Below are 27,990 nucleotides of genomic sequence, written 5' to 3'. Positions count from 1 at the left end.
ATCATAATCATTTCCCATGAGGTCCTCCATTTTGGGCCATTTGTCAGTTTTCTTACTTGTTCTTCAATGTTTTTGAAAAGATGTCTTTAACTTCTTAATTGTCTCTTAGAGATTTCACATCATTTAGTTGTAGGGGCAACCTAACACAATAGAAATTGTCATAAAAATCTGCAAAAATATGGTAGTATAAAAAAAAAAACTGAAAATCACTCTGAATTAACAGACCGACTACAAAGAAGCATAATTCTTAAGATAAATTAATAAATGTGGGGTTTCTTAAAGTAAGCCCCAGTGTGTAGCCAATGATCCTAGAAAAACAATGTATTAGCTACAGAATAACAAGATTGACAGATTTATGCTATAAAAAGGGCAAGCCTGCAGTGAAGAAGTGTGCTAGAGAATTCTGGACAGAACTGTTAATAGCCCCACACTCACGAGAAGTGAGAAAGGCAATTGAAGTGTATCTGAGGGCACAGGTGGATAAACATCTTTCTTTCTCTGAATGTTTCACAAAAGACACCCAAGTCTGGGGACATGTAAGAACAACAGATTTGGCCATACACATGACTGATGGGGGTGTGAAGTAACAAAATACATAATTTTTTCACCCTCAGCCACCTTTCCCCCTTGGTTACAGCTTTCCAGTTTCTCAGCAAGTCTTTATGGATGATGTTGCTACCCCACACCCTTTTTTTAACCCTAGATGATGCTAGTATAGTACTCATTTACACCTGGCTGGCCTGGTGGACAGTAAGCTGGGATCAATCCACAGATTCAGCAAATGTGAACTGTGTATTGAAAAGCTCTCACCAAAACATTTTTGCTTCCTCTATTTGATGGGAAACAGCAATTGAAACAATTAAGCATCTAATACTAAGGGCCAGTGAATGTTTTTGTAACTAAATTCCATTAAATTTAACAAAACTAGAACTTTACCACTACCATGTGCATCATCACTACCTTTTTCAGTGCTCTACATACTGTCACAAAATATGAAAAACTATTAATATTGTTAAAATTTAAAAACCACAAGATCAAAGATGGTGGTTCCTGCAAAAACAGACTTGAAGGGGGGCCTTTTTTGATCAGGTATTGTGTGGTGATAAGCTCTACCCATTTACATCCTGACTGAAGCTGAGGAATCTTGTGGCAACATCCTAAGCTTTTGTTGTAAGGTGTATGCAGATTTTTCAGGGCTATATAGTATTAAAAAATTATTTTAAATATGGGTCAGTAATTGTACAATAATACTGACATTGGATTTAAAATGATGGTATGGAGGTTGGATTTTAAATGACGGCACTTAAGCACATCAAGTGTTCCAAAAGGTTCATTTCCCAGCTTCATATTTAAAAATGAACTACATGAAGTTTTTATAGGGTCTGGTGTTATTAGCAACAGTTACAGTGAACCTCAAAACCACTAACTTTTGATATGGATTAAACATTGATTGTATTGGAGGACTGATTACTTTTGTGTGCATGTGTGAAAAGGAAGAATTAGTTTTCATTGATGCGACATTAGGTCAAATGCTACTTACTGGTTCTTCCCGACAGTTTCTACTTTCAGTGATCAAGATATCCCACTGTCAACTGGAATAAGCATTTAAAATATTTAGTGCTGATAACGGCAAAAAACCCACTTATAGCAGAAATCAACTTACAGCACGGTGCTGGAAGGGATCCCCTGCTGTAAGTTGAGGACGCACTGTATTGGGTACTTGAAGTTTCCTAAAATTTCTTTTCCACTGCATAAGCCATGCGTTTGTGTGTTTCAATTAAAAAGCTTTACCATAGGCACTCTCTCACACAAACCATCAACTTGCATTTAGTCTCCAGTCTATAAAAAATATTTGTTCTCCTCATGATCTCCCAATAATTTATATTATTGTAGTATATATTAAAAAAACTCCTGTGTATCTTGAAACAGTCAAACTTAATGAGACCAAATTCTCTTGTCATATTCATATGAACCAGTTTCTCACTTTTTATAAAACCATACCTTATCAAAAAGCAATAATGTACTACTGAACATTATCTAGCAAATTTGTTTTATTAGTGCAGTACAGTGAGAATATTTCCAGTCTTTTGTTGTGTCCCAATGAGCAATCAGATGAAAGTTTTTCATCTTATCTGTTTGTATATTTTCAGATTCCTCAAGAGATTGTGTCTGTGCACGATGCCCTACTAGTGAGGTTCCGTACTGACGACACAATAAACACAAAAGGATTCTCTGCTGCATATGTTGCTATAGCAGAAGAAAATATTGCAGAAAATAGTACTGGTGATAATAATAATAGTTTTAGCTACAGTTTCTCCAGAGGATATTAGCAAAGTAATTAGCTGCGACGTTACCACCACTCTGTGAGCCTTAGTCATCTTGCTATCAGAAGCTCACATTTGTACATTTCAAATGAACTTTACCAAAGTGTTGTACAAGATTTAGAGTTAGATTAAGATTTAGGAATATTTTTATTAAATATCCAGATCTTTACAATGGAAAGGTTACTGACAATAATGCAGTTCACTTAAACTGGCCAAAGTTTTTGTACAGTACATGTTAAGCTTCCACAAGTTATTTTGGCCATAATATGGGATGCGTCGCAGTTTATGCATAGGCTGGTTCTTCCCAGCATCTCATCTTGTTGCTAGTTCTCATTCCTCTCATTTCTACTGTGTAAATTCCTGTTGCGATGATCGGCAACATTCAGTGGGCAAAATTCAAAGACAAGGATAAAATATGTCACAGGAAGTATCTTGATTTTGTTAAAATCACTTGATGGCTTCTTATAAATGTATTATTAATAATGCAACCATGTCTCGGAGTTTCCCTCTGAAGCTGCCAAAGTTCAATTTCATGTTAATAGACTGTAGATATAAAACAGTAGTGTTAATATTGTGTAAAGTTTTTATGTTCTTGATAATGCCAATATACGGCTGTGTCGAACTTTTAGTCACAATTACTTTGTAAGTGGGGAACTTGAGTGTGTAACTCATAATGACATGTTAAATGAAAAACATAATTAAAAAAAACTGTCATTATAATGAATGTTTTAAATTATGCAGGTTTATCCACAGTAATCCTGTATGGATGTTGAATTTGAACTACACCAAGAAATACTTAGCTTGTACAAAGTAAAGTTCGATGTTCTAGATGTTTTAATCCAGTGGTACAACTAACATAAAAAGTATATATAATGCGAGTGTACCAATCAGAAGAAATACCTCATCTTGGGATAACTTTCAAAAAATTTCTGATTTCTGTGATTAATAGTGTATTTTAAGTTTCCAAGGAAGAAAATTGATTGCTTCATTAAAAGCTGCAGAAATACTGCAATCAGGGATTCTTGAATTACCAATTTTAGTTCCTAAATCAAAATTCTCAGTGCATCACATTTTCTTTCTTGAATCAAGCTCGAGACTTACAAGGCATTATTGTGGGTAGAGTCCTAACTCTACCATTATCTGTTAATGTATTTTAATTCAGGAATGCACCATAAAGTATTAGGATGATGAAGATTAGCAATGAATTTATAAGACTGTAGTGGGTGAAGATTGGACTTGGATTATCAAGATTGCAGGTTGTTACAAATCCATTTGAGAGCACAAGAAAGAAATGCTGGCTCACATTTTCTTCTATATATTTCTGGCTTCCAGTTTCTCTTTCTGTTTCTAGATAAAATTATCAATACAAACCAAATTGTACATTACTATGCACTAACTTTTGACAGAAAATATAACTTCAAGATCTTATCCATATGTGGTTTATAGCTATTTTAGTATGAATTAGAATTTAGTAGACCATACACTTCACTACATATCAACTACATACAACTGTAGCTTTTAATTTTAAGAGGTAAAGTGTTACATATTAAGAGGATATTAAGTATTTATTCCATGAACTAACATAAAAAGTCAGAGGGGAACTATGGTTCAGTCATAACAATTGAAAAAAAAGAGGTGCCTTGAGAGTAATACAAGTTATAAGAAATAAAAGGAAGGAAAGAATATTCTTGCGCATTTTAATGTACAGTACTATAACTAGTGAATTTCCAAACAATATATTTTCCCCAAGCATGAAAATTTCATTAGTACCTCAAAACTTATTCACATTGCAGTAAATGGTTATACCACACTACATACTATTGTCAAGTATAAGAATAGCTCCCAGGAAAAATTCCCATACTTAACACACTGAATCCCAGTTATGGCACGTCACAGAATAAAAATAATTTTAACCTGATTATCAATTTAAAATTGCCTAACTCTCATAGAGCTGACTAAATAGCACAGTAATTGGTATAAAACAAAACTACTATATTGATAATTACTGGGTAACTTTTGGGCAGACTCCTTTTACAAAAATTGATCAGCTATCAGGAGTGTACCAACCATATGGGAAGTAAGCCCTTTGACTTATGATTTCCAAATTCTAAGATTTCCTCCCATCAACTCTTATACAACTGGTTTAAATAGAATGTAAATAAAATTCATTATCAAATTCCTTAGATGAAATTACTGTATTTGCTTAATACATAATCCAAAAAAAGTATTGAATTTAAGAATTCAGAACTAGAATGAATTTACGTTCTTGCTTGCTTTAGTGGATATTGTTTCCTAAGATTTTGCAACTAAATCAAGAACAAGGGAAAAAAAGTCTGTCCTTTTCCTATATACAGTACATGGTTTTTGACACTCATATTCAAATAAAAAGCAGTCCAATATCAAAATACATAGTGTGCAGTTCATTTAAATACAATTATATTAGTAATATTTAATGAAATAATCCACACTTACTAGTCACTTTATCAGGGCACTTCTCTTTCAAACAACTCATCATAAACCAACTGAGAAGCTTTCACCTATTATGTCAGACAAATATCTGGGGATGTTTTTATTATGTTTATTAAATAAACTTCCTTTATGATATGACCAAAGACAAGAAATAAAGCAGAATGTTCACCTTGGCACCATGCAGTCTGAGAAAACTACCAAAAAAATGTAATTCAGTATTGTGTGGGTGTGACAAAATTACTTAAGCCAATTTCCAAAAGTAAATTTGATATCCTTGTAAATTTTGACAGTGAGAGGAAGTGTATATACAAATGATACATTAAAATCTACATTGGTGGAATACCCTGACTGTAACTGCAGTGAACTACATTTGAATATCACAAAAAACATATTGTATTGCAAAACATGACAGTAATAATATAATGCAGTCTAATTTTTGAAGGAATTTTATCCCCATTCTTTTACAGTCACTTGTTTGCATGTTATTAAAATGTAGATTAATGCAACTACTTAGATACACTGGTAAACTATCACAGGGCTTGCCCAAATGATTTTTTCTTGAAAAGATGTGAAAGTAGAACAATGTAAAATAGTCAGCCAGCTGAGTGAGAAAGGATTAAAGGGAATGGAAGAGTACAAAGCAGAAAGCAATGCAAGGAACTGTTAGCACTATATACCACATAAGCAAGCCCGTAAGGTCAATTGCATGCAAGAGCACAGTAAACTAAAGAACGACTGTGCAGGTCACTTGTTAACTGACAGTTCTTACTTTTATATGACTGAGAAAAGTTACCACTGACCTTTAACACTATAGTGAGAATTTCAAATGATGGTCCAACTAATATAATGATAAGTTTGGGGAGTTGCATTTTCTGCCACATTTGAAGAGTGTATTATACTGTACTGTAGTAAAATACAACCTACTTACTGTAAGCTGAAGTGAGGCATGCTTTCTTGTAATAATACTGTTGTATTGTGTATAATATATTTATGGAAAATTTGTCTATGTCTTCTATTGGAAAATTCAGAAAGTAAATTCATCCAGACTCGGCATTTGCAAAAAAATATATAATAAATTACATTTACCACCATGGTTAAACTTTAAATGAAGTTTGCAAAGAAATTCACACAAATTACCATAATATACTAGTAACACGTATATTATGTATTAAAGAGGTTAGCTTAACCAATAAAAATGGGCACAAAAATGGTAGAGAATAGCTTAATCTCATTTTTCCTTAATCCCTCATATTATTATAATAAACTATATTTTAATATAACTATGTCATATTTTTAGTACCGTACTTACAATTCGCATTATTTAATTGAAAAACATATATATATAGATATAACTTATCCACTTGATACTGCTTTAAATACTGTACAGGAAGGTGCTTATAATCAAACTTGTAATATAATTATTTTCACTGTGCCATTTTTATATTTCAGAAACCAGTGCCATAAAGATTTTATTGTAAATTACAGCTTACAGTATATATAAACATGTTGAAATAGATTTTAATGTAAGATATGCAAACATGGGAAGAACATATGTGCCTATGTATTTGAAATATCTTGCCAGTCCTGTTCATTTTGTATATACAGTATAAAGAATTGATCTTATTTCATAGTAAATGTTAAAAATGTCATCATCATTATATAAAGAGAAAAGGTATTTATGTATAATAATGGATAGGTATTATATTGTCATACCATAAAGAAACTTAAGAACCGTCTAGCTGGTTTGTGAGAAGTCTGTATGTACACAGGTATGTTTATAAATCTAAAATAAAAATACCCTTTACTATAACAACTTGTATATTCACTAGAAATCATTCTTGAAGAGCAGAAATTGAATTATTACACTCATTTGTATGATTATCCAGGAAGTTCAAGTTATAATGTCTCATTCTCCTACCTTGTATTTTTGGTTTGGAAAAAAGCAATTTGATTTGATGACTTTCGGACACCTCTTGGGTAATTATTCATCTTACAAACTTACACATTTGAGAAGTTTCCCAATCAGTTATTAAAGAAATGCCAAGAGTAAAACTGCTCTCATCTTTACTTATTACAAAAAAATGTTTTGTGGAATCAATGTTATCAAATGAACACTATCAAAAGAAAAAATAATTTGGATATGAAGTGCATCATGATACTGTTTTTATATAAAATAGTATTACCTCAGCATATCAAATCTCAACCTCAAATTCTTTAATATCTAAATTACTATATGTAATACTGTATTGGTTTTTAAGAATTGATGCATTTTGTGGATTGATCTCTTTTGAACTGACTGATAAATGTAAAGTACAAGTTGGCTTAGGCAACAAATTATATGGAGTTCCTGTTGTCTTTGGGATGTCTTGAATGTTTAAGCATATTATACCATAGGGTTTGTTACTTATCATATTTTGCTCCTTATCAGAAAACTGAACCCAGAAGTGCCTAATAAGCTGAGTGGCTGACTATGAGATTAATATCACTGCAAAATAGATCTCAATCAAAGCATTTCTGCAAGACTATACAGTACAGTTTCATCCTAAATGATCCAGATTATCTAGGAAAATCATCACTGACATTTGGCTGACCATAAATATTTAGGAGTCAAGTTTATGAAATCATGGTCACTCTTAAAAGCTAATTAAGCAACCATGATATAAGGTAAAATTCCTGTAAAAACTTACAGAAATTCTTGAAAAAGTTTTATATACTTACTGTATGCATAGCAGTTTAACGCCAGCCAGATCTAAACATCAGTGTGGATCACCACCCACGTCTAATATTTCCATACAGCCAGCCTTCCCTAGAGGATTATAGAAAATACCAATTAAAAAAAAGTCTTTATAATAAATACTGTATGTCACTTTGAAGTAATAGCAATTATGTATTGGCCCATTTTCCCAATACAGGCGGTCCCAGTTTCTGACGGAGGCCGTTCTTGCGGGGCGTCGTAACCGAAAATCAGTGGTAAACCGGAAAATCGTCGAAAATCGTCAAAAAACATAAGAAAACCTTACCTTTAAAAACTGGGTGCATTGAAAACGAAAAAAACTGCATTATTATTGAGTTTTACATAAAAAAATCTTAAAATTATGATTATTCTGCCGTTTTGGGGCTAATATTTCTTCATACGGAGCCAGCCTTTCCTAGAGGATTATAAAAATACCAATTAAAAAATAATTTTGATGAATATATTTACTGTATGTAACCTTGAACGCCGTAGCCCGGAAATGTAAACCGGGGACTGCCTGTACACTCAAAAATGACAAATTTTTTATTAATTTGTATTTTTCATAGCTAACAAACCTGAGGTCTTAACATTAGCATAATTCTTCTGGCGCCAGCTGGAAACCAGTTTAAAAACAATAAAAAATTGTATATGCAATCAATCTGTGGCATCTGGCATCTGGCATCTGATATGCTCATTTTCTCAATACACTGAAAAGAAACAGTTTCCACCTTGTTATCTAAACATCAAGGATCCAATGAGTCTCTAATAGTGGTCAAGTCATTTCAAGTGTTACTGCCAGAGAGTATGGGTCACAAAGAGGGTTCATAAATAATCTCAAAGTGATTGGTTTGTACTAAGTTTTTCATTTTTACTTTGCTTCTCACCACAAACAGATAATGTTACAGCAACCTGAATAGTTATTTAGGTGGAAGAACCCTTGCAAATCTTATAAAGCCTTTGAAGCCAGTGCATCCCTAGGACAAAGTTTCTACTAAGTCTAGAAGCTCGTAGTCCTCACATGCGGCCATGAAATGGACTTGTACCTTGTTAATATGGCCACGGTTTGTACTAGTTAGGGCTAATCACAACAGTAAGCCTGAAAATTCACTTAACTCATCCATACAGACCAAAAGCAATTAAACTCAGAGTCCCAAGTTAAGAGATCATGGCAAATGCCATGAGGACGAGTCCAAGGTAACTCCATCATCTGGAAGTTTGTTCCAATCTGCTGGCAACAATAACAGAGAAAAAAGAACAAATATTAAAATGCTGAAGTAGATGATGGCTTTTAGGCATCAAAATATATCACAGATTCAGCTTCCACATTGCTGTACCTTTAAAAAATGAAAGTTAATACCACCTGGTTTCATGACCACTAGCTTGAAAATTCAGGGCATTTGACTAGGTAATACCTTATTCAAGGGATCTGACTAGGTAATATCTTTAAAAGCTCTCCAAACCACTCATTTACACCAGTGAGAACTTATTTTTTAAGAGACTTCTGAGTTACACCTTTAGCTAAAACAAATGTGACACTCCTTCCTTCTAAAATGTTTGGTCTTACAAAAATAAGTCCTCATGGCTCTAAAAGGGCATAAGAACAGATCTTCCTCATTATCAACTGTAAAGGCAATGAATAACAAATGTTACTGAAAGCTGACAATGAGAGGGTGCCTGTGTTTTGACCACCAACCTTGAGACGAGTGAAAGACCAATACAGTACAGTAATATCTCACCTTACATCACTGATTCACTTAAACACTTGCAAATTACACTGAAAACTAACTTGAATTTAAAGAACTCTGAAGATTACTTAGATGCCATATAAGCCCCTAAAAGCAACACCATAATATCACATTCAAGTCATTTGATGGGTCATCATTTGTACTGTTTTATAATCAATTTACACATTTTAATTCATGGTAATGTACTGAAAAAACAAAATAATTCTTTATGTACGAAATGAAATACTGTAGTAGAATAAGCAACTGCACCATATAAATCCATTTTTAAGGAATGAAAAGGCACAAAACCCAAACAAATCATTAAGTATTTCCCAAAGACCAGGCCCAGAATCCCATCCACTCCTTCAACCCTTTCCCTTTCTTCCATCCCTGCTATCATAGATACTCCAAGCTAGCCTCCTCCTCTGCTGCCTCCTCCTCATACAAAACATAGTGACAATGAGGGTGAAGATAGCAGCAATCCGTCTCCACTAAAAGAATAACGCCTAACAGTATGTTTGTGTTCCATCATCATCATTATTGTCATCAATATCACCAAGTCATTGTTTGTGGAAATGGAGCTATTTTTAGGATTATGGTAATGTTTCATAATTAGTTTTGTTTTAGAAATTTAATGACTGAATAAGGCATTAAAAATACACCACAGTACTTCATGTATACTGTAGTACCATACCATACAGGTACAGCATGAGTACATTTAATATGTAAATAAGACAACAATTTTATATTACTTTATATATATATATACAGTATAATATTTTTAGATGATTTTGCACTTTTATCTTGCTTTAGGTGATTTTATTTGCTGGGCATTTAATATTTTTTGCTGACCGATGTCTCAAGTTGCATAAACTGATTCAGTCAAATTTTATTTTTCCCAACATTTCTTAACAAAAACTAACAAAGTAGAAAATGACACCAGTCAAAACAAAATAGGGAGGTTTATTTGAATTGTGCTACTCATTGGTTTTAAGAGTCTTGGCTAAAAAAAGGTAACCAACTCATTCAAATGCTTCACAGAGGCTAATGCTACCACAAACTCAGTCCTGAAAGCACGGTCCTTCAGAGAAAGCCTTAATCCAGAAGTTCAAAATCTGGACATGTTGGATGCTTCAAAACTAGAGATCCCAAGAAGGAGATTTAGGGTGAAAATCTTGGGATATGCCTCTCCTTCAAATTTTATGCAATTTCTGTGAAACTTTTAAAAATTTCTGCTAAAACAGATGTTATCTTTGACCACATCACAGAGCCTCCTTTAACATCACAGAGGAAAAGAAAACTACCCACATTAGTGTCAAGGAGTGGATTAAGACCTTTCCTACCAACTTGAAAAGTCATACCACATTAGCTGATATACTCAATCCATAGGACACATGGCTGGGTTGGTGAGGACATTAGCAGCCTAGCTTGAAAAGCCTCTACCATAAAATATGAAGACATTATTTGATAACCTCCAACTTGGAGTGATCCCAGAAGATTCATCAGAAGCTACAAGAGATCTGGGAACCAAGATTTGCAAGGCAGAAAGAACTCAACGTGAACATTGAAAAACTGACAGCTTGTCTAACACTGGCCTTGTCATGAAAAGGGAGGAAAAGTATAGACCTCCCGACCATCCTTGGGAACAAGGAACGCATTACTTGCCTAAGCACCCTGGTATAGCAGTGTAGATCCAGAAATGAATACTTGTCGCTAAAGGATCCTCATCAGGGGAGACCCTCGACACTAAGTCATTGTCCATAAAGTCATCCAAATTGCAATGTGCCCCTGTACCTCAGGCCTGCAGAGCTGAGAGAGCTGCAACCAAACAACACCTGCAAACCCTGCAAGAGCCACCACCTCCCTAATAAATTATTGTTATTATTAAATTAGTTTAACCAGACCACTGAGCTGATTAACAGCTCTCACAGGGCTGGCCCAAAGGATTAAAATGAAATGGAATACCAGTCTAGGTCACAGCCAAGCACTGGGACTAAATGGTTTATGAAAAATTAATTTTAAAAATAATTATGCAAAAAGGCATATGCTTCTACACTACAACATAAGCACACATTAAAGACATTTACTCACGTTTCCATCTGCACAATAAAAAAATGCTAAGTAATGATAAAAATCAGAGTAAGTTAAAATTAAAATTTTTTTTTAATAAATACCCCAAGGGCTTTAGTATTTTCATAAATTATTTTTGCATTTTATCAATTAATTTACTGTTCCTCATGAATATTAAAATTTGGATATACAGTAACTTAAAATGTAGACAAAATTTCACCAACCAACCTATTTCCAAAAGTTGATAACCATTGTTCATTATATTTGGACATTAACATAACACGTTTAATTATTATCATCACTATGCATTCTGAGCACTCAGGAGCAGGGTCATGTGGGCTGCTCATTAAGTGTCATTGTGTCAGACGAGCATGGCCTATTCGGTGACATGTTGTGGTAGCACTTCTATCGTTTTTGTGAAGGTGACTAGCCCTGCCCACTACAGTATTGGGAGACAATATAAACAACAAAGAGTTGCTCAATTCGTTTGTGCCCTTATGTCCTTGAGAAGGGAGGGAGGGCTCCGATCTGTAATTACTTGGTAAGTAAATGATATTTTAATGATAAAATAAAGTTTGTTCATACTTACCTGGCAGATATATATATAGCTGTAGTCTCTGAAGGTCCGACAGAATTTCAAATTTCGCGGCACACGCAGTGGCCGGACAGGTGGTTAGTACACATTCCCGCCGCTGGGAGGCGGGTATCAGGAACCATTCCCATTTTCTATTCAGATTTTCTAACGCCACTGTCTCCTGAGGGGAGGAGGGAGGGCAATATGAATATATATATCTGCCAGGTAAGTATGAACAAACTTTATTTTATCATTAAAATATCATTTTGTTCATGAGACTTACCTGCCAGATATATATATAGCTGAATACCACCTTTGGAGGGGGTAGAGACAGCTTAAGAATAATGGAAAACAATTTAAGAGATAAAATATTTTGGTTCCTTACCTGATAGCATAGCTGACTGAGTGGTTACTGTCACCCTAGTCTGCTTCTGCTTTACTAGAGACCCCAGCAAGGTAGTGACCTATAAAGCTGGCGACTGCTAGATGATCTGTCAACGGGGCGTGACCACAATGTGACTAGACCATGGCCCATACAAAGAGGACAAAGAGTATACCAACCACCTAACCAGCACTAAAGCGATTTATGAAAAGATTGGGAAGACTGACACCATCAATCGACCCATCAACCATAAAAAACACAAAAAACACAATTAAAAAACCCCTCCTAAATAGGATTAAAGGATCAGGAGCAGAGCTACCCCTGACCCCAAGGTTGCTGAAGCAGCAACGTATGGTCCCAGAGAATAGCAATTTTCGTATGCTACCTAAACATCTCTTAAGTAGTGTGAGGCAAACACTGAATTCACTTCTCCAAAATGTGGCACTAATAATGTCACTGAGCGCCATATTTCTCTGGAAAGCCATGGAGGTAGCGACTGCCCTCACTTCGTGGGCGTTAACTTTCAACAACTTAAAGTTGAGTCGTCACAACAAGAATGAGCCTCCTTAATGACATTCCTAATGAAGAATGCTAGTGCATTCTTCGACATGGGATTAACAGGATGTTTCACAGAACACCATAAACATCCGAGGACCACGAGTGTCCTGAGTTCTTTTAAGGTAAAACTTTAGCGCTCTAACAGGACATAGAACTCTCTCAGGTTCTGTCCAGCTAAGGTCAGTCAAACCTTTAATTTCAAAGTGATCTAGGCCAGGGTTAGAAGGCCTTTCATTCTTAGCCAAGAAAATAGGGGACAAAGAGCAGACAGCATTGTGTCCCTTGAAGCCCACATGACGACTGAAAGCCTGAACTTCACTCACTCTCTTCGCGTCGCCAGAGCAATGAGGAAGACTGTCTTTCTAGTAACATCCTTAAGAGATGCAGAATGAATTGGCTCAAACGGACTAAACATTAAAAACTTGAGGACAACATCCAAATTCCAAGTAGGGGAATAGCTGAGGAACTTTAGATGTTTCAAAAGATCTCAAGAGATCGTGGAGGTCCTTATTGTTAGACAAATCCAGTCCTCTGTGTCGGAAAACAGAGGAAAGCATGCTCCGATAACCCTTGATAGTTGGGACTGCTAACTTGAGTTTTCTCTTAAAAAGAGAAGGAAATCAGCTATTTGGCTCAAAGAGGTCGAGGAAGAGGAAACTCCCTTCTTTCTACACCAACCTCTGAAGGTTGCCCACTTCGCTTGATACACTTTGATGAAGAAGCTCTTCTGGCTCTAGCGATGGCCCGTGCCACTGGCAGAAAACCCCCTCGCTCTGACCAAGTTTTCGATAGTCTGAATGCAGTCAGGTTCAGAGCGGGGAGGTTTTGATGGTATCTCGTGAAGTGGGGTTGTTTGAGCAGATCTGCTCTCAAAGGTAGTGACCTGGGAACGTCCACCAACCAGAAGAGAAACTCCGAGAACCATTGGTTGAAGGCCAAAAACGGGGATGAGAGTCATCCTTGTTCCTTGAGAGGCCGAGAACTTGCGAATGACTTCTCCCAGAATTTTGAACGGAGGAAAAAGGCATAAACATCCAGACCTGTCCAATCCCAGAGAAGAGCATCTATCGCCACTGCCCCTGGGTCTAGAACAGGGAGCAGTAGATGGGAAGCCTCGCTGTTCTTGAGGTCGTGAAAAGATCCACAAGAGGGCGACCCCAAAAGGGACCAAAGGTCTTGGCAAACCTCCTGATGAAGAGTCCATTCCGTTGGAAGGAGTTGGTGGCGCCGACTGAGCAGGTCTGCTCGAACATTCTCTACCCCTGCAACAAATCTTGTGAGGATTGTAATGTTGCGAGCCTGAGCCCAGAATAATTTCTCTTGCAAGGCTGAACAGGGGGAGTGTGTTCCGCCCTGTTTTTGAAGTACGCCAACCGTAGTGTTGTCCGAGTTCACTTGAACAACGTGATTGGCAAACTTGAGACCTCGAAGACTTGGAGGCTAGGAAGATTGCTGCCAACTCTTTGATGTTGATGTGCCAGGAAATCTGTTGCCCTTTCCAGGTTCCTGACACTTCCTTCCCCCCAGTGTTGCCCCCAACCTGCCAATGAAGCGTCGGGAAAACAACACTAGGTTGGGGCTCAGAAGCTTGAGAGAGATCCCTTTTCCCCAATTCACAGGATCGAGCCACCACTTGACAGAGTCTTTTATGGAGGAAGGATTCTCAATTCTTCTTCCAAGTCTTCCTTGTTCTTCCAGTTCTCCAGCAGAAAGAACTGAAGAGGTCTGAGATGCAGCCTTCCAGAGAAACAAACTTCTCCAGCGAGGAAATGGTCCCCAGCAGACTCATCCATTCCCTCACCGAGCATGTTTCCTTCTCCAAGAAGACTGCGACTTTTTCGCAACAAAGAACTTGCCTTTCTGGCGACGGAGACGCTAGAAAAGCCGCTGAATTCATCTGAATCCCCAGATAAACAATGGACTGAGAGGGGATCAGTTGCGATTTTTTCCATTGACCAGAAGTCCCAGGGACTTCCACTAGATCCAGAGTAAAATGAAGGTCCTCCAGACACCTTCGTGCTGAAGAAGCTCGGATCAGCCAATCGTCCAAGGTGAGAGAGAGATCCTGACGTTTTCAGAGGTGCAACCACCTCGGAGCGCTATATTCTTCATGAGAAGCGTTGTAAACACCTGATCGGGGCTGTGCTGAGTCCAAAGCAGAGTCCAAAGCCCTGAATTGGTAAGTCTTGTCCCCAAGACAAAGCGGAGATACTTCTTCGAGCGTGGATGAATTGGGGCGTGAAAGTATGCATCTTGAAGGTCTAAAGACACCATCCAATCCCGGGATGAAGAGCTCCTAAAATAGACTGAGACGTTTCCATCTTGAACTTGTCCTTCTGGACAAAGTTGTTCAGCCTGCTGACGTCCAAGACAGGTCTCCAGCCTTCTGGATGTTTGGAACCAGAAACAATCTGTTGTAAAATCCCGGGATTTTGTGTCAAGACCTGCTCCACTGCTCTCTTCTCGAGCATTTGTTCGAGAAGGTCGAACAGTATCTTCTGTTTGGCAGGAAGGTAGTTGGGGAAACAAAAAACAAGGGCGGAAGAGTCAGGAAAGGAATCAAGTAACCTCTCTCTACTACTGGAGGAGGGACCAAGAGTCTGCCCCTCTCTCTCTCCAGGCTTGAGCAAAATGAAGAAGCCTGGCTCCTACTGGCATCTGGAGGGAGAAGGAGTCACTTGCCGCCCCTCTTGGGAAGTGACATTCCTCTAGGGAAAAACCTCTGCCTCGAGGTGCGGGTTTGGAGAAACTACCCGTGGAAAGCCCTGTTATGCAAAGGGCTGCTTCTTTTAGCCTGATGATCAGAAGACGACGAAGAAGGTGCTGAGGGACGTTTGAGGACCTGGAAAGGAGGTCTTGAGTGGCCTTCTCCTGAAGGCTGGACCTGGCGATATCCTTAACCAAGGTCTGGGGAAGAGATGGCTAGAGTTAAAGGTTTGAACTGAAGTTCTCCCTTCTGAAAAGGAGAAAAACTTAGACCTGCAAAAAGTAGCAGAACAATGCTCTCTTCTTTAAAAGAGCTGACGAAAACTGAAAAGTCAGATCTTCAGAGCCATCTCTGACGGCCTTGTCCATACAGCTCTGAGCTGGACAGCTCCCCAGACTAATAGAACTAGGGCTATTAGCCTTGTGTGCAGGCCCAGACACCAGTCCAAAAAGTTAAAAACTTCCACTGTCTTGAAGGGTCCTTTGAGGTGGTGGTCCATTTCAGTAAGAGTCCAGGAAACCTTGGAAGAGGACAAGTGGGATCTCCTACATTAGGCGTCCACAAGACTAGTAAGTCCCCTTTAGAAGTAGAGGAACTGACAAACCCATATCTTCCCCTTCTACCATACTCCGGATTTTCCCGACAAATAGAAGGAGGCAAAGCAAAAGAAGTCTTCCCTTGGTTCTTCCTAGTAGACATCCAGTCTTGAACTTTCTTAAAGGATTAAATGCCTATCTTAAAAAATCTTGGTAGAGAAGGACTTCTTCATTTTAAGAAAGCCAGGAGATTTCCTCGCCTTGAGACAAAGCCAACTGCGAAGGGGGAGAGAGAGAGCTGAAGGTTGAAACGTCTCCGGAAATAAATCCTTAAACAGACAAGTCAGAGTCTGATAATCGGAAGAAGCAGAAAGAACTTGTTTCTCTTCATCCAAGGGTTCTGACGAAAGGGTTCTTCTTCCTCAGCTGGAGGGTCAGGAGAGCAGGGAGGAAGTAGTTCGATTCGCTGATACGCCAGCGGGAACTAACATGCTTGGAAGTCCGTCAGGCTAAATCTTGATGAGCCTGAAAAAAGAAACGGAAGTTGGTCATCAAGAAAAACTGCTAATCGTGGTAGCAACCTTTTAGTATATGATGAGAAGTACTGGCTAAATTAAGAAGGACATCAGATGTTGAAGCGGGTAGCGTCCTGGCATGATGAACAGCTGCGCATCTCCGTGAACTGGCAAGGAAGAAGCTTGTTTGGAGAGCGCGCGAGCGTCCTGGGTGGCGCGGGCGCCGTGGCAACACTAGAAGAAAGCGCGTGGCGAAGCGTGAGTCATGGGCGTGAGCGCTTGGCGCAAGGTAGAGGAGCGCGAACATGGCGCGCGCGATCGGCAGAGCGTCAAAATCTTCAAAAGAGAAGAATTTCTTTAAAACCTTCCTTCGGGCGCGAAAGAAGCCACTAAAGCTTCGGAGAAGCAGCAGACGAAGAGCGATAAGCGAAGCGGGGAGAGGTGAAGGCCTGGACCTCTTAACAGATGCAAATTCGACGCGAATGGCCTTTGAAAGGATCCATAAGAGAATCCAGCTGCTGTTGCAAACCTAACAAAATCTGGCAAGTAGGGGACACAGCTCTCTTAGCAGAAGGGCTGAATTTGAGAAGAAGAAAGGGGAGAGAGAGGCGTTCTTCCTTCCACAATGGGGAAGAAGGTCTCCCTTCTTAGCGCGACTGGGGGTCGAGTCAAGTGATCATTCGAAACGAAACTTCTTCTGCATGAGGACTTCCTCAAAACTTTCAGGGGAAGAGTACAAAACGTCTCAGGAGGAAGAGGGCGTGAAGCGTCCTCTCCTCTCAGGCTTCTCTTGAGGGGCGAGAGTCCAACCGAGAGCTCCAACCCGACGTGGGGGAGGACATGTCGGAGGACGCGAAGCATTCCTTATGGATGCGTGCCCGAGCACGATCCCTGGCAGCCTGGGTGGAGTCATCAGGACCTGCCGAAGGGACGCCAGATCGGTGGGAGTCCCCGTAACCCTCATGCGACTTTCGACATGCCCCCTCCCTGGTCTTGGGAGTTCGGCAGAGGTCCAGGCCTAGAGGCATTATAGGGTCGATCTGGCGCCCCCTCCACAACACTAGGGGATTAACACACACACACTGCGCTTGCAGGGCATTCACTTTGTTTTCAAGAGCGCGAATAGACTCAAGAACTAGAGTCAGAGCATTACTTTCTGCAACAACCTCAGGGCCCAGAAGGCAACACTAAAGGGTTAGGACTACAAGCTACAGGGTTACTAACGTGAGAAAACCTGACTGTCCAACTCCACAGGATGCACTCCTGGAGGAAGACCTCCTCACCCTATCACGCTCCAATTTAAGCATATAGGATTCATATTTCTTCCATTCTCCCTCAGATAATCCCACATTCATTACAACGATTATCCACAGAGCATTCCATACCTCTACATTTCATACATAAAGTGTGAGGGTCTATCAAAGCCTTGATAGCCTCACCTTACACCCACCCAAGCTACAGACACGATAGCTAGAGGTAAGACATCTTAATTAAAGAAAAGTCAAAAGCCAAATTCAAAAAACAGTCCACAAAAGCGTATGCCAAGTCACAGATCAAGTCAAATACCAAAAACAACCAAAATACTTCAAATGACAAAAATTTGAAATCCAAAGGCGGAGGAACTGACAACAGGTGTTGACAGTCGGCGACAGAGAAAATCTGAATAGAAAATGGGAATGGTTCCTGATCCCCGGCTCCCAGCGGCGGGAATGGGTACTAACCACCTGTCCGGCCACTGCGTGTGCCGCGAAATTTGAAATTCTGTCGGACCTTCAGAGAATACAGCTATATATATATCTGGCAGGTAAGTCTCATGAACAAAAAACTTAAATTTTATCATGAAAATAACAATTTCACATAAAACTTACCAAGTAATTACATAGCTGAATCCTACATTGAGAGGAGGTGGGATACATGGGCATATTCTACTCCAAAACATTCAGTCATGAAAATGAATTTGAAATAGACAATTTGCTAGCATTGATACAATGCTTGTTTCCTTACCTGGTACGAGAGCTACTGCAGGTAATTACTGTACTGCCTCTGGTCAGTGCTCAGCTTAACCTGTAGTGGCGTGGTGGAATATCTGTGAGGACACCTCTACTTTGAAGTGGGAGCTTCACAGCAAAGGAAAATTCTGATGGCTAATGAAGCATAAAAACAGGTGCCCTTGCCACAGGCGCAGAACTGAAAAACAATAGCCAGACAGCGCTGTCACCTACACTGAAATAAAAACCACCACCCATCCACTAAAAACTGGTGGGCACTCCAGGTACATACTACCCCTAAGACTCCCCAATGACTCAACACCCTACATCAAGATGAAGAGATCAAGGATAAAGGGAATGCTTCCTATGCTTCTTCCCCCAATACCATGCCAGCCACTTAAAAAGGTCCCAGGGTACTGCAGTTTTCGAACACTGTTTAACAGTATTTCTCTTAAATAATGTGACGTGAATATGGACTTGCACTTCCAGTAAGTAGACTGTAAAATCAAAGAGGGTGACATATGCCTGAAAGCAAACGAGGTGGCGACCGCCCTAATGTCGTGTACTTTCACCTTAAAGGTAGGCAAGATGTCCTCTTAGATCTGAGAATGTGCCTTGGTAATAAGATCCCTTAGGAAGAACGATAATGTGTTCTTAGAAAGAGATCAGGAAGGATTCTTGACAGAGTACCAGAGACTGCTGGATGGGCCTCTGATTTTCTCGGTCCTGTCCAGGTTAACACCTTAAGGCCCTAACAGGGCAAAGGACCCTTGCCTCCTCTTCGAAGCCAAGGATATCCATTAGATTCTTAAAAGTGAACGAGTGCAGCCAGGGCTTGGATGGTGTCTCATTCTTGGCCAAGAAACCAACAGTAAAAGAGCAGACTGCATCTCACTGAGCAAATCCTATCCATTTGTCTATGGCCTGAAGTTCGCTGACAAGCTTGGCAGTAGCCAAAGTAACAAGGAATAAGAGTCTTTCAAGCCAGGTTCTTGAGAGACATGGAAAGGAGGGGCTCAAAAGAAGGGCCCATTAACCATTTGAGAACAAGATTCCAAGATACAGTCTACTTTAGTCTGTTTAGAAGTATCGAAAGATTTAATAAGATCGCCAAGATCTTGGTTAGAAGAAAGATCTAGGTCTCTATGTTTAAAAACAGAACTCAGCATGGATCTACACCCTTTAACGGTGGAAGGTGAGAGTTCCTTGGTGGTCCTCAGATAGGAGCAGAAAGTCCACTGAGTTACAGACATTTTAGAAGACAAGATGTTATGTCTGCTACACCACCTTCGGAAGACTGCCCACTTAGTTTGGTAGACTTGGCAAGAAGACTGATGTCTACATCTTGCAATAGCCTCTGCAGCTGATCTTGAAAAGCCTTTCATTTTTTTGAGTCTCCGGACAGTCTGAAGCCTGCAGAGCAAGAGCGGATAATCCCTGGTGAAACCTCCAAAAGCAAGGTTTTCTAAGTAGCCATGGACTTTGCAGAAGAAGCCTCGTAAAGTCCACTAAAAGTCTCAAAAGGTCCGGGAACCATTCTCTGAGAGGCCACAGCGGAGCTACCAGGGTCATTGTCACGTTGTGATGAGATTGAAATTTGTTGAGTACAGTACTGTACTTCCCCGACCATGCTGAACAGTGGGAATGCATAGAAGTCTAAATCTGACCAATCCTGAAGCATGGCGTCTGTCACCCATGCCAGATGGTCTGAGACCAGGGAACAAAAGAGAGGAAGGTGATGATTCCTTGATGTGGCGAACAGGTCCAAGGCTGGTCTGCTCCACAGTTTCCAAAGGTCGGAGCAGACCATGGAGTCCAAGGTCCACTCTGTGGGGAGGACCTGATTGCAACAACTCAGTTCATCTGCCAGCACATTCATCTTCCCTTGAATGAAACAAGGTCCTGGAAGCTTCCATGTTCCCCAGAAGGGCTCCCCAACCTAGATCTGAGGCATCTAAAAAGTCTAGGTTGGGGCTCACAGGGCACAGAGATTTCCCTTCCAGAAGTCTTCCTTTGGACATCCACTGTCTCAGGTCCAACTTGATCTCCGTCATGATGGGGAACACAAAGGAGTCTGGTTGCATTCTCCTGTTCTAATTGGCTTTTAGGAAGAACTGCAGGACTCTCATATGGAGTCTACCTAACTTGACAAACTGTTTGATTAAAATCAAGAGTTCCAAAAAGACTCATCCACCGATTGGCCGAGCAAGACGGAGAGAGGGAGGAAACTGTGGACCATCTGTAGAAGGGAGTAGATTCTCTTAGGGGATGGAAAAGCCTGAAAACTCTGAGAATTGATCCTCATCCCTAAATTGATTCTCCTGGAGGTTTGTAAAGAAATTCTTCTGAGCACAGCTAGGGACAAATCTGTATTCCTAGCTCTTGGGACTGCTCTGTATTCCTAGCTCTTGGGCGAGGAGAAGGGTCTTTTGTAGGTCCTTCGTACACTTCTTTGACAGTGATTGGAGGAGCCAGTCATCCAGGTAAAGACATAGGTTGATGCCAGGAGGATGGAGCCACTTCACAAGAAGGGCAAGCACTTGCGTAAAAACTTGGGGAGCTGTAAAGAGGCCGAAGCACAGGGCCCAAAATTGAAAGACTCTGTCCTCAAAGACGAACCCGAGATACTTCCTGGAGTCTGGATGGACAGGGACATGGAAGTATGCATCCTGTGTATCAACGGTAATCATCGAATCGCCCTGGTGAATGGATGATAGTACCGACTGGTTCGTCTCCACTTTGAACTTCCTCTTCTGGACAAAGAAGTTCAAAGACAGTTGTAAAAACCTTTTGTGGAGCAATCTTCTACCTCCTCTAAGGCTCTCTTCCGGAGGAGGGATGTAACTTCCTCTGATGGGGCCGAATACCTCTCAGAGTCTTTCGAGTTGGCCATCAGTGTGATTGGCATGGTGACTAGCAGAGGATACTCCTTGAATGGTATGGAGTAGCACTCCTTCAAGATGTTGATTATCCAAGGTTCCACTCCTTTGACACTCCACCTTTCCCAAAAAAGGGGAAGTCTGGCTCCTACTGGTGCATGAGGGATTAATGTTTCATTTCTTAGACAAAGGTCTGGTAGAAGTCCTTTTGACTGACATGGCCGAGAAACGTACCTTGGAGCAGGGCTTGGGAGGAAAACTGTGTCTACTCCCACGAAAGGGCTGTTGCTAAAGTGGTGAAACTGAATCAGAGCAAAACAATGAAGGAGGGCTCTTAGAAGACTGCACCAGAAGGTCCTGCGTCGACTTTTTCTGGAGGTCTGTGGCCATCTCCTTGACCGTGGACTGGGGAAACAGATAAAGGTGGTCCAAAGGAGAGTATAGCAAGGCCGACTTCTGTATACGAGTTACTCCCTTAGTAGTGAAGGAGCACCACAATTCTCTCTTCTTGAGAACCCCCCAGAGAGAAAAGAACCGCTGGTTCTAGCGAGCCATCTCGGATCTTTGTCCACACAGAACAGCACACCAAGCCAATCTGCAGCAAAGTCTCCTGCCAACTCTGTATAGTCCTCGATCTTCTTGGAGAGGGCTCCAACTGTCCAACTGAGAAAACTGAACACCTCAAAAACTTTAAAAATATTCTTTATGAGGTGATCCGGTTCCATCAACACAAACATTACTTTCACCAATGAGAAGGCTGAACGGCATGCCGAGTGAAAGAGACCCGAGAAGTCTCCCTGGGAGGAGGCAGCGCCTCCCAAAGAAGGAGCTTTTCCGGTAGTGTACTACATGTATCTCCTGCATGTCAACCTCAAAGGCAGAAAAGCGAAGGTAGCCTTGCCCTACTCTCTCTTTGCCGAGAGCCAATCACCGACCTCTTTAAGAGCTTTCCTTGAAGAGGAGTAAAGGACCATTATGGGATGCCGAACGCTGCCATTAGCTTGGTTTCTCATTAGGAAAGTCGAGGCAGGCGAGACTGGGGCAGCTGGCTCAAAGTATGAAGGAAAAGTAGCCAGGAAATATCTCAGAAGAGAAGCATAAGCAGGCTCTTGAACTACATCCTCTTCAACAGAAGAAACTAGGGACAAAGTCAAGTCCTTAGATGGGTTCTCCTATCTTGGGCACAGAAGAACTTGAAGCTGGCAGAGAAGGCTGCCAGGCACTTGGCTGGCACCGGGCACTTGTCAACTGGCACCGAACACTTGAGAGCTGGCACCAGACACTTGGTAGATGGCATCAGGCACTTGGGAGCTGGCAGCAGTCACTTGGAGACTGGGACTGGCGCCTGTCGCCTGACAGAAGACGCTGGGCGCTTGACAGACGATGGGCGCCTGGACAAAGAAAATGCGTTTCTTGACACTCAGGTGCTTGAGAGCCAAATACTGGCACTCTGCAACTGAACGCTCAGGCAAAAAATACTCCAGGCTGCACCAAGTACTGTAGGACAGTTTAGGGCTGTGAGGTGGTTCCTTAAACCACTTACAAGGCAGTGGCGAAGAGCTGACCACGTTGTTTGTACGTCTCTTCAAAGGACGAGCCTTGCCTGGAAAGCACCATTGGCGCCTCTTGTCGGGACTAGAATTCTCTGAGTCAGAAGACAAATGATACACATTTACTAAGACAGCTGTCTGTTGAAGCTTGGGCATGTGCGACAGGCCTGACTGAGGGGGCAACTACCCATGAGCAAACCCCACCGACCTCCCTTGGACCTCCAGTATGTCTTCTCCCAGGTTCAGGGGAGTCTGACAGGTATCTTCGTCTAGGAGAACCAGCAGGACGAGCAGCCACCTCCTCCACTTAAACTTGCACGACACAGTAACTTTTTGTATTCTCACTGAACACTTTCCCCATAAGGACCATTATGGATGCCCTAATTCAGCTACTGTATTAACCACTAGATCAATCTTGCGATCGAACCTGCACTCGAGACTGGCAATGGGACTCGGGTTGGAATCATGGGAGCTAGGCACGTGAGTAGGTGATACAGTGGTAGGAGGACAGGGGGTGGGAGACAAGGCTGGAACAGAGGGAGGAGGAATGGAAAGACCATCTACAACACTAGGCTTAGGTGTAGGTTCTAGGCCATGGGCCCTGCTTTTGGCTCTAAAGGCCGCCTTCCTCTTTCTATCCCTATCAAGCTTATCTGGATGGGATTTCAACACCTTCCATTGCTTATCATCCCAATCCTTACACTCATCACATGTTGGCTCTTTCGTACATACAGTATTTGTCCCCTACAGTTAGTACAAATCTTATGAGAATCATAAGTAGATGCTGTCAACCTGGTCTTACAACCCTCCCAACAATACCTAATGCTGAAGGAACCTGAGTCCAACATGATAAATCAAAAAACAGGTTATAAAAAACCTAAGCTAAAGCTAACAAGGTTAAAGGCTACACAACTGCAAAAATAATTCACCGAATCCTAGAGGATTTGACCCAAAATACCGATGATAATAATAATAATAATAATAAAAAAAAAAAAAGAGATGCTGAAAACATTCCATGTTACATCCAAGACCTGCAGAAACGAATTGAGCTCTTCTGCTTTGTTCCTGTTGTTCCCCGACAGTGGGTGGGGGTAGTCACCTACATAAAAACAATAGAAGCGCTACTGTGAATTTTAAAATTTAGGCTGCCACGCAAGTGGAAACCATAGCTATGTAATTACTTGATAAGTTGGTCATAAGAAAACATTGTAATTTCTTATTTTTATCAATAAAATTTGGATATTATAAATGTTTTTAGATTACTGTAATGATAAATAAAAAATAAAATTCTTAGTTAACTACATTAACTGAAAATAATAACAAAAACATCAGCATACTAAAATAATGGGTTGAAAATACTGCAATATTGACATGAAATTTGTGTCCAGGGCATCAACATCATCACCTCTGACTGGGACCTCCTCTTCTTGGTGATCACTATTATCAGCAATATCAGCCATAGTTAATACACTATTGAATTACTACTACTACAAAAAAAGAGCAGCCTTCACGAATGAGACAACAGCATGCTAGCAGGTGAAGAGAGAACAGAGAGAAAGGGCAGGACTGCATCTCTGTGTCCCGTCATACAAGATGAGAGCTGCATCAAGCCAATAGAAACACGAGCCCAGTCTGTGTGCATTTTCATTGGCCACTGAGACTGAGCAGGAGATGGGTGGAGAGAGACAGCAATGCTTACTCCCCTGCGCATACCACCCCAAGGGACAATGGAGAGATGCCCTTACACAAGGGAGTCTGTTGGCCTGTTTCTACATCCTATAAGGGTGGAAAAATACTTGTGTTCAATGGAGTATTAGACCATAATGTGTCAAGCCTAAGGTCACATACGAAGTAATGATGCATAGAGGAAAGCCTGTTGGAAATGGAAAAAAATTTAACACTACTTGGCAACCATTACTTTGCGTCTGAGACTTTAGACGATACAAAAAGAATCATGTCGCCTCAAAATTGAGCATGACTGTACCTGGCCTAGAAGTTTGGGACTCTGGACCACCTTGATGCAAAGAGTATACGTACAGTACTCTACATTCTGTACTGTACAAGGGAGTGTTAAGTTTTTAGTGACACTGCTTGCTAGGCAACAGAACCCAAAAGCAATCCTCCTACAGCCACCAAGGTACTACTAGGAACATCCTATATTCCTCGGATCCTCTAAACTTGCTAAGCATCTCTCCTCCAATCATAAAGCCAGTCAGAAGACCAATCAGTGAAGTTAAATATTAGTAACTTTCTATTCCAAGTCATGAATGTGCCTACATTCAGCTTTATTAGTTCTTCTAGAAACTGACATGTTAAGTTGGGGGATCAATCAGGTGAAGCCCCACAGCTAGAATAAGCTGCAACCTTCTACTTTGGGTTAGGTAAGGGATCTCAGTCTAAGTAAAGACCTAGAATCCTAGTTAGGTTAGGTTGGGAGATCCAGGCCCCCTAGCTAGGTAAGGAAATGGCCCCCTAATTTAGGATAGGTACAGGGCCCAGTAGGTAAGGATTCAGAGTCCTACATTTGGCTAGGTGGAGTGGTCGCCAGCCAGGTAAAGATGCAAGCCCCTAGGTTAGGGTAAGTTGATTTGTAATATGAATAAAATTTAAGCCAAGGGCCAAGTGCTGGGAACCTATGAGGCCATTCTTTGCTGACAGGGAAACAGAATAAAGGAGGTTTCAAAGTGTAACAAGAGGAAAACCTCACAACTGCACTATGAAATAGTTGTTAGGAGGGTAGAAAGTACAATCGAAGAAAGATATGAAAGGAGATACAGTAAAAGGAATGAAAGGAGTGGCAGTTAGGGGCAAAAGGTCCACTCCAAAGAACCTTAAGTAATGCAAACAGTGCACAGCGTGAGGTGCCCTAATAGCATGCCTGATTTGATCCCTGTATTTTACTCATTTTGTGTAGGGTCCACTATTATAAAAACTTATTTGCTAACAAAACAAATGTCTCTTTATGTACTTGGTTGGCAACCCCTCCACTTAAAGCTAGACCCCCTACCTAACCTAAATTTTATTTTCCAATCTGAAATGCAACATTGGTTTACAGTGAAAATTTATCAGTTGGTACAGTAGAACTATAGGATAACTTGTCTTCTATAATTTAATCTGGAATTTGACTTATTCTACAGTATTTTGATTGCTTATCAAGAATTTACCATTATTTTTTGGCAGTCAATTGTAATTAACCTCAGAACTTCATCCAACAAGGTAGAGGACCCCATGGGAATGTGGGGTTTTTGGTGGGGGTGGGCCACAGGGGTAGAGAGCTGATATGTTAATGTATGTTGACCATCCTGGAATGCTATTGCACATGCGCAGTGTTATAAGGAAACTTTTGGTAAAAACAAGAGCGTCTAATTGAGGAAAATGGGGGTAGAGGGAGGGATAGTCTGATAGATACATATCCAGTTAATTATGCTACAACATGAACTTCAGAGTGAGGAAAACCTTCTTAAGAATGCGCACTAAAGGCAAACAGCAGTTTGACAAAAAGTGGAGATGGGGAGGGATCAAGAGCACTCTCACTGGGGGGTGGTTAAGTAACACAGCCCACTAGGCTAGGTTAGGCTAGTATAATTCCTTTTATAATAGGTTTCCTTCACTGGATCCCTCCCCTTCACTCAGTTGATCCCTTCTTGAACATATGGCTCCTAGATGCCTTGTACATGCACGGAACCATTCCAAGGTGGCCAACATAACAATAACGTGTCCAGCCTCTCTCTCCCCATGTTTTACCCCACCCAAAACCCTGCATTCCCAATGGGTCCCCAACCTTGTTGGATAGAGATGTGAGGTTAACAATAATTGACTGCCAATTAACACCACCACCTCCTTGATCACCAACACTCAAAGCATAGGAAAATTAAACTTCCAAGGTAACAGGCCATGCATAACTATTCTATAGTATTACCTTTGGGCCTAAGGCACTTAAAAGCACAGCATAAACACTCCAAAACATTGTCAGTAGCCTGTTAGAGTAAAACAATACTGTTTTCTGTTTCCAATTACTGAATTTGCAGCACTCTACAATGATTGGTAGGATAATGTTCTTTTCCAGTTTTAACATTCCATCAAGTACTCTGTACTTTGTACCATCAAGTACTCTGGTCCTGGTCATTTCGGCAGCGAGTCATTTAGGCCATAACATCCATAACAATGCAAGACATTATGTTTATGGTATTTAGGCTACCGTTAGGCCTATGTTCATGGTAATTAGCATCTTTATTTAATGTTTTACGTAGGGTACATCCCAAGGGGCTGGTACTAAACACCGAGCCCATTTTGCAAGTAATTCATCCATTGTAGGCTAAAGTTTCTAAACCTCAGGCTGTAAGCCTCAAGTTTAGAAACTTTAGCCTACAATGAATGAATTCCCGTTGAAATCTTGAATGGGACAATTGAAAACAGCAAGAAAACTGTCAAAAAAATATGTTTGTCATGTAGGAATGGAGTTTGGACCGGAAATGAACTCTTACCAACTAGTGTTTATAACACAGGTCTAACTAGCCTAGGCCTACAAGGTCTTTGTGCGATTTATTACCGGGTTTCCCATGAGCCAACAAGGTTTTGATAAGCCCTTAGGCCTATGTAAGTTTTTCCATCAAATTCTCAATACCACAGGTCTCCTCTTACATTTAGGTTTCCACAATCATCCTTCACACTTTTTTTTTTTTTACATACTGACCATGTCGCTCTACAAAGTTCTCCTAATTTTCTCCAACGACAATGGGTAGAAAATCTATGAACTGGTGCCATTTCCCTGATAACCAGCCTAACTAGCCTTGAATATCACTTAAAAAATATAGGTCTATAGTTAAAAATATATATGGCCTACCAGAATTTCCACTGCTTGGTGCTTACAACAAACTCTTCGCCACATTTGTTGTAGTTGGAAGGAAAGATTAATTACAAGCAGAATTAACCTTCATTCAAGGTGACTACTGAGGAGCTGGAAAACGGAGACAAAACAAT

The 27,990-nt window shown here is 40.5% G+C and overlaps 1 protein-coding gene and 1 long non-coding RNA gene across 2 annotated transcripts in view; one reads left to right on the top strand and one right to left on the bottom strand.

Moving 5' to 3' along the window:
- Window positions 1-6,606, top strand: part of LOC136852535 (tolloid-like protein 2) — an 886,642-nt gene extending 880,036 nt beyond the window's left edge. The window contains exon 17 of the mRNA XM_067127262.1: window positions 2,151-6,606. Within this exon, the coding sequence (XP_066983363.1) occupies window positions 2,151-2,330 (180 nt within the window). The 3' untranslated portion in view covers window positions 2,331-6,606. The remainder of the gene's footprint in view (window positions 1-2,150) is intronic.
- Window positions 7-27,990, bottom strand: LOC136852536 (uncharacterized). The gene is made up of 3 exons (XR_010857177.1): window positions 27,854-27,990; window positions 7,512-7,599; window positions 7-140 (listed from the first exon to the last, which is right to left on the bottom strand). It is a non-coding gene; the product is annotated as an uncharacterized lncRNA (long non-coding RNA).

The sequence above is a fragment of the Macrobrachium rosenbergii genome, chromosome 25, assembly GCF_040412425.1.
Source record: "Macrobrachium rosenbergii isolate ZJJX-2024 chromosome 25, ASM4041242v1, whole genome shotgun sequence".
NCBI classification, from domain to species: domain Eukaryota; kingdom Metazoa; phylum Arthropoda; class Malacostraca; order Decapoda; family Palaemonidae; genus Macrobrachium; species Macrobrachium rosenbergii.
Note: the sequence above shows the minus strand (reverse complement) of the source record. Positions and strands in the feature narration are given on the sequence as shown.